At 42.2% G+C, this 12,324-nt stretch overlaps 1 protein-coding gene across 1 annotated transcript in view; it reads left to right on the top strand.

Annotated features, from left to right (window-relative positions):
* sspo (SCO-spondin) overlaps positions 1–12,324 on the top strand; it is a 417,885-nt gene that overhangs the window by 209,854 nt on the left and 195,707 nt on the right. The window contains exons 55-59 of the mRNA XM_051928802.1: positions 1,380–1,509; positions 6,789–6,914; positions 7,913–8,004; positions 9,870–10,055; positions 11,301–11,471. Coding sequence (XP_051784762.1) covers positions 1,380–1,509; positions 6,789–6,914; positions 7,913–8,004; positions 9,870–10,055; positions 11,301–11,471 — 705 coding nt within the window. The remainder of the gene's footprint in view (positions 1–1,379; positions 1,510–6,788; positions 6,915–7,912; positions 8,005–9,869; positions 10,056–11,300; positions 11,472–12,324) is intronic.

Below are 12,324 nucleotides of genomic sequence, written 5' to 3'. Positions count from 1 at the left end.
CTTGAAGGTATTTTTTGACAAAGATGGAGTTCAAAAAAATGGTCATGAAGAAATTTACTGTTTTACATTATTCTTTTTAGTATGCATGTGCATACTACATTCACGTGCTAACAGACAGATGGAAAATATGAGTTTCCTCGTTGGACATTTTGTGTAAGCAAACTTGATAGTAGGAGCTCAGAGTTGGGGATTTGGAGAACACAATTCTACCAGCATTGATATTCTTTTTTAACATATATCAGTTTTTATGGTTGTTGACATTTTAGTTTTTAAAATCAATACAGAATATGATCATAAAAACTTAATTTTGTAGTCTATCTTGCAATAAATCCTTTATGGACTGAAAATTATAAACACAGCAGAACCTCAATTACCCAAGGTAACGTGGGGACCTCAGATAGCTAAAAACTCGGATAAAATGGATGCCTGTTGTAGTGGTGATGCTGTTCAGTGAAAGTATGGGTTGGCACAGAGACAGATCAGCTGATGTCACCAGGGAAGCGCACCACTCACAGTGGTCAGAGACAGGCTCTGTGAGGCTGATCAATGGAGGTCTCCATTTAGCTCACACTGTAAAGCGCTTGCCCCCTGAGCCAGAGAACACTAATTCACAGCTCACCACCAGCAGGTCTCCACAGCTCAAATCTTTCAGCTGAGGTGCTTTGTGGTGTGAGTTAAGGGTGTGATTTTCACCATGGATGGGTAGATGGTAGTGGCAGAGAAGGTTGGAGCTGACACAGAAAGAGATCTGCTGGCATCATAAGGGAAGTGCACCGCTCACAGTGGACAGACAGACATTGCATGACTGACACATGGAGCTCATGCTGCAAAGTGCTTGCCTCTGAGCCAGAGAATTCAGATTTGTAGTTCCTACCGGCAGTTTACCACAGTGTTTTGAAACATAGAAACACAAAAATCCTAAGTGAACGAAATAGTGGACCAAGTGTACATGGTCGACACTGGCAACACACCGATAATAAGCTGAGGAGTGCAGCTGGGCAAAGTTAAGCGAGTCACGTCCACAATCCCAGAGTCACCAGCTCTGTGCCTGCTGACTTAGTACAATCAATGTCAAAAGTATAATATTTACACATTCAGTACAGTAGTCACAGCAAAGGTTTTATGAATTATAAGAAAAGTAGTGTATTGCACTTACAAGCTCACCTCAGATAATGAAGAACCTCAGTAAATCAGGTGCGCATAATTACGGTTTTCCTATAAATGTTTTGATCCTTCCCATGATTTCTTCCCACCTAAAAACATTTGCCATGTTTCTCCAGGGTGATCTTTACAGTCATTGGCCCTCACCCTGCTCCATTTTGTAATTTTAGCAAAGACAGCTTTGCTCAGCCTCACAAATATATTCTTATGCCTTTCAGGGTGCCATTGTCCTTCCGGATTCTATCTTCAGAATGGAATCTGCGTTAATGCCAGTCAGTGTCATTGTCACTGGAACGGTACTACTTTTCAGCCAGGAGAGACTTTAATTAGAAATGACTGCAGTGAATGGTAAGACTGTGACATTCTTGACTTCTGCATATATTCTTTATCTACAATGAAATATTATTACCCACAGAGTAGAATGTCTGCTCATTATTTCTTGATTATTCATAATTAGTCAAAATTAGAATATCCCCAGAGAGAACTAGAGTCTTGAACGTGGGATTAATTTTCATGAAGCAGGGTTCCAGTGTTTTGAGCCATAAGATCCCTTTTATACCAGTTGAGATACCACTTTGGTAGACTATCGTATATACTCACGTATAAGTCGGGTCTTGAAACCCGAAAAATCAATCTTAAAATCAGACCCCGACTTATACGCCTGTTCAAAAATACTCATGTTTTCTTCTGATTGAACGCTCCATCGTAGGTAAGGGATGCTCTCATGATAAAGGTGTATGATGGTGTGAGATACAAAAAAAAGAAATCAGTGAAAATGTCGCTTCAGAATAGTTCGGGTATTATTGTGTGGTCACTTAGGTACAATACATAGAAGAAAAAGGCCGTGTGCTCCGTGGTTACTGTGGTATAGCAGGTTCAAAAAAAAAGGGCCAGTTTTAAATCTATAAAGCCGTGTCACTCTCTGTGGGCGCTATTGCACAACCGCAGAGTGTTAATGAAGTAGTTGGGGCGAGTCGCACCTGCATGTGTGGGTGCGATCGTTCTCAATTGCTTCATTGGCTTCCTGCAGCGTGTGATTAAGGCGCTGTGCCCACGGAGACAGGAGTGTATATATACGTGTTGGCACAAGACGAGAGGAATCAAAGAAAAGGAAAAAGACAGAAAGAGGTTAAAAGACGTTAAAGGCAGTCTTGGCGATTGATCTGGCCACCTGGAGGGAAGAAGTACAGGGAGTCCTCGGGTTACAACGTCTCGACATACAACGTTTCGAGTTTACGATGCTCACTCCCATAAAAAAAAAAATAATTGAGACGTGACTGTTACCGTTAGTGTCATACTTACAGACTATGTGGGCGAACTAGTTTGGTTACCCGCGGTGGAAGAATGCACATTAACTCTGTATATGAGTGAGGGAGTTGGTGAACTAGTTTGGTTGCATGCGGCGTAAGTATGTGGCATATGAATGAGGGAGTTGGCGAACTAGTTTGCTTGCGCGTGGCACAAGTGTTCCATTTGTGTTGCTTTGTTTGGCGACTTTTTGGCCCTTATCATGGCTCCTAAACGAAGGCTAGAGTCTTCAGATGGTAGTGCTTCGAAGAAGAGGAAAGCCATCACGATGGAAGTGAAATTAGACATTATAAAGAGATCAGAACGAATAAAAGTAAAGAATTTTTTTTTACACTCATTTTTTTGTCATTTTTTCTGTTACTACAGTACAGTGTACAGTATAGTATATTTATGTCCTTTTCCTTTTTCTGTGGCTTAGTTGTGTTTTTATGTTCTAGATTATGATTTTACAAATGTGTTAGGATAGGCAAGTGAGTTATGCTAGGGTGTGTTTCGACTTATACCATCACTGTCGTAGGAATGGAACTGTGTTGTAACCTGAGGACCCTCTGTAGTATGAGCTGGGGCCCCGCAAAAGAGCATTAGCTGTGGCACTCTAGGGGCTACTTCACCCACTGAACAATCTGGTGAGTGTGGCGAGCAAGGCAGATGCCCTCCCTAGGCTTCCGAGGTGCAACCACGTGAGCGCCAAGGAAGAAGGGAGAAGAGCCGACCTCGGACAGTCTGGCCATGATGCCTGGAGGCAGCCAAGATGGAGGTCGTGGCTGCTGAGTCTCCGCTGGCTATGAGAGCAATGGGTGAGCCGGGGACAATGAGAAGGAGGTGTGCTGAGATCAGGAGCAGTTAGTCTGCATTTTAACCTCAGATTTTTAGCAGATATATTTATTGATTGTTTTTATCCCCACTTTCACAATGATTTTTATGGATTTATTTATGTACTGTTTTAGAACACTGCACGATGGACACTTTTTTGGTTTTACTTTTGTTTTTGACTGTTTTTTTTTAATAAATGCACTTGAGCACTTTTTCCACCATCCTCTGGCATATAAGAGAAGTGTCCTCATTTGTCAGCTCATCTCGGTCATAACTATCAACGGTGTTGGTTCAACAGACTCCCATGTGGGAAGAGGGAGTCTGTAGGGGGCCGACATCATCACAGGTGGGCATTAAACGTCTCTCAGGTGGGCATTAGCATATCATAATCTTTTGGATAAATAGCGTGAGTTTTCCGCATTCGACTTATATGACCGACATTATAAAATACGGTAAATTATGTGGTAAAATCAAGTCCCGACTCATCTGCGGGATGACTTAAACATGAGTATATACGGTAGTTAAACTGTGGTGTACAGTAGTTTATAGACAAAAACCTTTGGAATGATGGATCATGGGTATGTACAGTAATAGAGAATGTTGTGCGTCACATTACAGGAGTTAGCTGCTCGGTCTCCTTGATATGTTTAGGGAAGATGGGCTCACTCAGGCTTGAGGTTAATAAGGCAACCACAGAAAAAAATATATAATGACTTCCGTGATCCTCATTTGATTTCACTCTTTCTCTTCTCTTTTCATTGTAAAATGATATTTTCAGCATTCATCTGTAATACTGGATACAGCAAATTGTTCTGTAGTGCACTGTCATGCTACTATCTATGGAACTGAGCTATGTATTTGACTGATGAGAAACCACAATACAGTATTGTTAATTGGTTTATAACATTTTTTGAGTCCACCTTTACAAATGAAAGCAGCTAATTGATGACTCGCGCATATAATTTCTATCACCAAGCCATTAATATAATGTATGATAAATACGATTTATAGACTATATTTTAGTTCCCTTTTAAGAGGGCCAATGTTGTGTATTTGCACTGAAGAACCAAAATGTGTGTATGCCACCTTCCACGGAACCTTCAGTTTTAGAAATCTGACCCTAGCTGTAAAATTGTGACATCCTATGGGTGCCAAGCAGAACTTTTGAACTGCCATGCAGGTGTTGTCATTTTGCATGTGCAGGATACTGAAACTACAGCACAGCCTCTGTCCTACATCACAATGATTCACGGGTTACCCTGAGAGTCAATCAAGAGATGGTGCTTCGCGGCACTCGCTACTTCATAGGGGACCTCAAAATCTGTCGTCAGTCGTGTGTCCGAGCTCTGTGGCACTCAATGCTCGGAATCTGCACGTATGTTGTTCACATCCACTCGGCAGTTAAAAAAAAACAAAAAACAGGTGGCATCATTTCAGTACTGGAAAGTTTTCAGATTTTGGAGCAGTTTGGATTATGGAATTTCAGATTATGGGTATTCAACCTGTACCAACCTTTTCTCATCATATTTACTCTCCATTATCCATCTTTCCATCATCCAACCTGCTATATCCTAACACAGGGTCACGGGGGTTTGCTGGATCCAATCCCAGCCAACACAGAGTGCAAGGCAGGAACAAATCCCGGGCATGGCGCCAGCCCACCGCAGGGCACACACACACACGGGACAATTTAGGATTGCCAATGCACCTAACCTGCATGTCTTTGGACTGTGGGAGGAAACCCACGCAGACACGGAGAGAACATGCAAACTCCACGCAGGGAGGACCTGGGAAGGGAACCCAAGTCTCCTTACTGCGAGGCAGCAGCGCTACCACAACACCACTGTGCCACCCACTCTCCATTATGATTAATTAATTCATTCATGCATAAAAATAATTAAACATTTATAGCTGCTAGTGTTGGATTGGTACTAATATGTTGACTTTTGGATCAATACCAGGTGTCGGAACCTCAGGAATGATTCAAATGGTTCCAAAGAAAATAATGGATAACTTTAAAACCCCTCCAGCTTACTCCAGACTCCCTGGTACACAATTTCTCACCTCCCTAGTGATCCACCGTGCTTCCCACTTTGTAGCCATGATGTCCCAACTGCATCAAAGTAAAAAGAGGGCGGGCGGCTTCCCTGTGAAACCCCAAAAATGGCCATAGCCGTAGCGAGGGAATAAGGAGAGAGGAAAAGATTTACTTCCAGTACTGAAAATTCTGAAATACTGCCACAGTGCCATTTTTAATTTTGGGTATTTTTCTAGTACCGGTATACTGCTCAACCCAAATAGATACTCAAAGCTAAAATTATCAAATAATTGTGGCTTATGTTTTTATTGTTTTTTTTAAAGCAGAACTTTGTGGTTTTAGTTTATCTTTTATTTTTTGTCTCTGGCTGATTGAAAAGTTTTAAGACCCCCCCCCACCCCCACCCCCCTTGTCATCCAGAATGCAAAGGTTCTTTGGGGTTTGGGACTTTTGCTTTTTCCTTTTCCTTTTCAAAGTACCTTTCATCATACGTTCAGCACTCCAAGACATATCAAAACACATTTTGTGGCAAACTCTTCAAGACAGAAGCTGTTGCTTTTTAAATTTTTCATCAGATAATCAGAAAATTGAGGGGTGGCGCAGTGGTAGCGCTGCTCCAAAGACATGCACGTTAGGTGCATTGGCGATCCTAAATTGTCCTAAATAGTGTGTGCTTGGTGTGTGAGTGTGTGTGTGTATGTGCCCTGAAGTGGGCTGGTGCCCTGCCCGGAGTTTGTTTCTGCCTTGCCCCCTGTGTTGCCTGGGATTGGCTCCAGCAGACCCCCATAAACCTGTGTTAGGATATAGCGGTTCCGTGAGAACCCTAACTACAAAGAGGACTATTTCATTTATGTTAGGTAGAATGCCCAGAGGGGACTGGGCGGTCTCGTGGCCTGGAACCCCTACAGATTTTTTTTTCTCCAGCCTTCTGGAGTTTTTTTTTTGTTTTTTCTGTCCACCCTGGCCATCGGACCTTACTCCTTTTCTATGTTAACTAATGCTGTCTTATTTTAATTTTGTATTTTGTCTTTTATTTTTCTTTTCTTCAATATGTAAAGCACTTTGAGCTACTTTTTGTATGAAAATGTGCTATATAAATAAATGTTGTTGTTGTTTGACAACTGACTAACTGACTGACTGACTGAAAATTGAGTTTGCCTATAAATTTTATTGAGGTTATGAAATGCCAGTCACCTGAATGCTGCTATTCAGCTTATGTCCCATTTGTCAGATTCATCATTCTTACTTCTGCTGAGCTTTACTCAGAACGGAATGTCACTCTCTAGGGATTAAACTAATGGGATTTGGGCTAAACCTAAACTGGTCCTACTACTAGTGTACAGTCACAAGGCCTCGACTTTGACACCCTCAGCACATGCAGGACATTTGTGGTGTAGTCATTTTGAAAAATGTTATACCAAGCCTAAAATACACTCATTTCTGAGAGTTTTATTCCATTGTTTTCTAGCGTATGCCTTAATGGCAGAGTCTCCTGTGATGATTCTCTCTGCCCAGTCAATTGTGAATGGTCATCGTGGTCTTTGTGGACATCCTGCGATAGTCAATGCGGTGTGGGGATTCAAGAGCGTTACAGGTACGTTTACATGAACAGTGCTATAGTCCTGCTTATTGCAATGATAACAGAACAGACTACTTTTACATGCATGGTTACACAATACTGGAATGGTAAATTCTGCATGTCCACGTGGATTTTCTCCTGGTACCCCAGTTTCCTCCCACATATCAAAATGTAACTGCTAGCTGCTGACTGGTATGAGGGAGTATACTCTGCAACAGACTGGCATCCCATCCTGCTCCAGCTTTCTAAACTGCATTCCAGATATGTAGTGAGAGAGCAGATGGACAGAAGGATATATAAAGTGTTTTTACATGTTACTTATTTTCATCTGTTTCCTTCATATCTGTATTAACTGTGTGTTTAAAAATGGCATGATACTCTCCAGCCCATTTAGTCAGGGGTGGCTGATGCCTATACCAGCAGCACTGGGCAAATTGTTGGGCAGCAATGCACACCCACATGACCAGTTTACAGTCACCAGTTAATTAAACCTTCATATCTTTGGAAATGCGGTGGGAAAACCAGAGTACCTGGTGGAAAGCCCACACAGCAAATGTAAAACTGCTCCATATTATTCTACCAATGTGCAATATAGACCTTAAGTCAACAAGTGCAATTTGTATATTTATTACTATTCGGTTTGTTATTATTTTCTCCCTTCTTGTCTTTTTGTCTTTTTAACTCTTATTCCACACACTGAGTCGAGTGCACCTTCAATTTCGTTGTTCCTTTGTAAAAGTGACAATGACAATAAAGATCTATCTATCTATCTATCTATCTATCTATCTATCTATCTATCTATCTATCTATCTATCTATCTATCTATCTATCTATCTATCTATCTATCTATCTATCTATCTATCTATCTATCTATCTATCTATCTATCTATCTATCTATCTATCAAACGCACGCAGATATTTTGAACCCAGGAGTTTGGGACCACATGCTAGCAATCCACAAACAGTCAAATGATATTGTGTGTTATTTGCTTTTTCTTCTTTTTTAATGTCAGGTCACCATCAAACCCTCCAGCGCAGAATGGTGGGTCACCATGCTTGGGTGATTCTGCGGAAGCACAGCGCTGTCACATCACCTGCAGTGACGGTAAGAATGGCTGGACTGCTGCATATCCTTGCACATTGCTAATGAAAATATTTAAGTCAATCTTTTTGTATTTTAATTGTTTTAATTGGTAAGGATTAGTTATTCCAGAGGTGTGAACTGTGTACCCAGTTGCTTTCCCTGTAATGTCTACATAGTGTGTCCCCATATACTTGGGTTGTTTCCTACAACCCTGATTCTTTCCCACATGCCATAGATGTGCTGGGCAGGCTCCTTGGCAATATTAAACCAGAACTAGGGGTGTGTGTGAGAATGTGAGGGGGCTCTGATGTTGCATCTCCTGCCTTGGGTCTGATGCAGTTGGGTTGGACTGCGGCCCTCACCTAGATTAAGTGGGTTTAAGAATCTCTTATATATATTTCTCTTCTGGTTCGTCCTGCTTCCACTTCAAAACCGGTCCCGCCCACACGCAGCCGACACGGCATTTCTCGATTCCTATTCGTCCTCTTCCATGTTATGCACTATACTGGCCTGCTGAGCGTAATCCATCCAACAAGTACTCGAGGTGCTGCCACAACAGTAAAGTAGCTTTACCACCTTTGCGGCAGCCACCTGCGTCTTTACAACAGCTTCTTACACAGCAAACATCAGAAGCTAAAAATTATCGTGAGCACATTCGAGAATACAACTCTTCTCTAGCGTTTGCTTCCATGGCTGCACAGATAACTCAACCTCCTGGCCATGGACCATACTGTTTTAAAATACATGGGCAAATGTATCACCAAATCTCTCCACTATACGCTAACACTTCTACCTCTCCAGGAATTGGACAGTTGTATGTTTTTGACACAGCGCAAGCTACTGAAGTACGCTTACAAAATAAAGAAAACTCTGCATGCAGCGAAAATGTTCTTCTCCAGCTAGATTCCATGCTCAGAACCATCAACCCCTTCGCTAAATCATACAAACACATGCATGAAATCGCTCAGTCCAATCCAACAGCATCTGTACAAATGGTTTTCAACGAAACCCCTAGGCAGGATTTACGACGATACAAAGCCCCGACATGTCACACCGATGTTGCAGCGATTTTCATCGGAGAAGATGGCAAAGCACCTACCGAAAGGGACATTTGCATCTATCCCATAGGCAACTCCTGTAAACAGATTTCCATGCTCAATATGAATTGCGATCCTATGGTTTACCAACTTTTATTCCCTTATGGAGACATTGGCTGGCACAAAGATTTACAACATGTTCCCGATAAAAGAACCTCCAAGCCAATAAGGCTTACTCAATGCCAATTTTATGCGTACAGATTAGCAATGAGGAATACATTTAGTATTTTGCACTCCAGCGGCAAACTATTCCAACAGTACGTCGTAGATGCGTATGTTAAAACAGAGGGCGTGCGTCTCAACTATCTCAGATTACATCAACAAGATCTGCGCGTGGAACTATCAGACACACTGCAAGCAAACACTGAAAATAACAACGTACGTGTAGGCAAAATGATCATATTACCGTCCACATTTCCAGGAAGTCCAAGATACATGCAACAAAACTATCAGGATGCCATGGCCATAGTACGTAAATTCAGAAAGCCTGATTTATTTATCACTTTCACATGTAATCCTGCTTGGCCGGAAATTCTACACGCACACTGCGTCTTTCAAGAAGTATTTATTTCTTCTTGATTTCTGAATTCCTTTATCACCGTTTTTCATTCCTATTCTTACACCGCCGTATGCTACGGCGGGCATCGTCTAGTATGATATTATTACAATTATTCCTAGCCCTGTTCCCAAGCTTTGTTGGCTTTTATTAAGTTGTGGAACAGCAAAGTTATTGATAATTTACCCCATAGACCAGGCAGTAACTAAATGTTTTCTCTTCCTTGTCATAAGATGTCTTAGATCAAGAAAAACAATGGACTGAATGGACATCATGGTCTCAGTGCAGTAAGACGTGTTTTCTCCATGTGGACAGTGTTGGTGTGAGACGTCGCTTTAGAGCCTGCAACGAGTCACTGGGTAATGCCTGCTCTGGATCAAATGAAGAACAGGAGCTGTGTGCTACCATACCCTGCCCAGGTAAAATGCAATCTGGCTCAAGTTTCAATATTCAAGTGAATGTTTAGTAGTGGGTGGCGCAGTGGGTAGCGCTGCTGCCTTTGCGGTTGGGAGACCAGGGGACCCGGGTTCGCTTCCCGGGTCCTCCCTGCGTGGAGTTTGTATGTTCTCCCCTTGTCTGCGTGGGTTTCCTCCCACAGTCCAAAGACAGGTTAGGTGGATTGGCGATTCTAAATTGGCCCTAGTGTGTGCTTGGTGTGTGGGTATGTTTGTGTGTGTGTCCTGCGGTGGGTTGGCACCCTGCCCAGGATTGGTTCCTGCCTTGTGCCCTGTGTTGGCTGGGATTGGCTCCAGCAGACCCCCGTGACCCTGTGTTCGGATTCAGCGGGTTGGAAAATGGATGGATGTTTAGTGGTGACATGAAATATTCTTGGGAAAATTGAAACTGAAATGCCATTCTGCGTGGAGGAGTCAGTCGTAGTTCCTCCATAGTACTGTAAGAAACTGATCACCAAGTTTAGGAAAGCACAAGGTGGCTAATTAAAACTATGGGGGCACTTCATCACATGAGCCTTTGGGTTTATATGACTTCTTGTAATAAGTAAGTGATTTAGGCTTTATCATTTTGACAAATCTCTGTTGTCTAGTAAAAGTATGATCCCGTAATAGGATGATAACCTTCATTTATCCATTTTACTAAAAAGAAGTGTTTGAGGAGCATGCAGATGCTGAAGACTCAATCAAGGGTGGAAGGGTGTCAGGCTGTCCAGTCAGAACAGTAAGGCAGGATAAAAAGAAAATGGGCACTTTTGTAGCTACACTCAAAGCAATGACACTCTTTACGATCCTTGGTGCTGTATGCCACGAATCGGATTTGTAACTAAAGACTGGTATTGGTGTGTGAGTCTGGAAGTAGGCCAGTGGTTGGCATTGGTAAAAATAAAGAGATGCTACTCCAGGTGTTGCAGCTTCTTCAGCTCTGGGTGGTGCCCCGTGTGCATATCTAAGCTATTAGACAGATTTTATTAAGAAGATCAGGGCAATGGAATCTCCCCTTGCTGTAATTCTCAGAAGACCACTGCTGGTCAAAACATGTCAGCCTTGCCATTTTACATTTCATCATGGGCTGCATTCATCTACAGATAATAAAGTTTTACTTACCAATAATAATAATAATACACATACCGTAAGCCACTGCTGTAAAATGTTTTATATGGGCAACAAATATCCTAAGCATGAATTTGAATTTTCTTTTCTTTCTGCTAGTTCATGGAGCATGGAGCCAGTGGTCCCCCTGGTCTAACTGCACTGCTGAATGTAACTTTGGAGTTCAGACCCGAAGCAGAGCCTGCACTGCCCCAGCGCCCCGTCATGGAGGTGACAAGTGTCCTGGACCACATGTGCAGACTCGGGACTGCAACACCCAACCCTGTCACAGTAAGTTAAATCACCAAAACATAGAAACAGGAAGAAGGAAACACAAGAAGGAAACAGGATTCATTTCAAACATACACATTTGAATCCACGTATTCCATTAATAAGTTGTAAATAATAATAATTCTTTACTAGGGGGCTCCGTCCCCTGCTCGCTTTGCTCACCCACCCCCAGGTTTGGTTAACCGGATTTACAATTTAAAGAGATTGTTATTTTCATTTCATTCATTTTCATTAATTTTTTATTTTTTGATATTTGCCATATTTGCCACTTCGCGTCTCTGCTGCTCGCGTTGTGAAGAGGGGGTCTGAACACACACTAAGGAGATGCGGTCACTCCTCCGAAACCCCCTCTTAAACCGTGATACAATGGGAAACAAATACATTTTTTTATATCTCCTATTTGTTCAATCAGTTGTTTGGTTGCTTGCTGCCGCCAAGGTGCGTGATCTGCATGTCGCGCTTCGCTTAGAACATTTAAAAGGCTGTACAGCAGCTGTACTTTTGTCTCACTGCCTTGTCTCACGGGACGTTAAAGTGTCTCTGAGAAAATCACATCTTGTCTCCTTCCAAGATTTTTTTCTTATAATATAGGTTGGTCCAGATCTAACTATGCAATTTTCATTACGCTATAACTTAAGTTTATTACATAGAGAATTCACAGCACCTGCCCTGCACATATAGATTTCACTTAAAATTTGTTTTGTTGCCAATAGATGGCAGCACCTGCCCTGCATTCCAAAACGGCGGGGAGACGGTTGTCAGTCGAACAGTTGCATAATTAGATCTTGACCACCCTGAGCACTTTTACACAGTGAGTGGGGAGCAACTTCAGCCACCACTAATGTGCAACATC

The sequence above is a fragment of the Erpetoichthys calabaricus genome, chromosome 6, assembly GCF_900747795.2.
Source record: "Erpetoichthys calabaricus chromosome 6, fErpCal1.3, whole genome shotgun sequence".
Lineage (NCBI taxonomy): Eukaryota > Metazoa > Chordata > Cladistia > Polypteriformes > Polypteridae > Erpetoichthys > Erpetoichthys calabaricus.
Note: the sequence above shows the minus strand (reverse complement) of the source record. Positions and strands in the feature narration are given on the sequence as shown.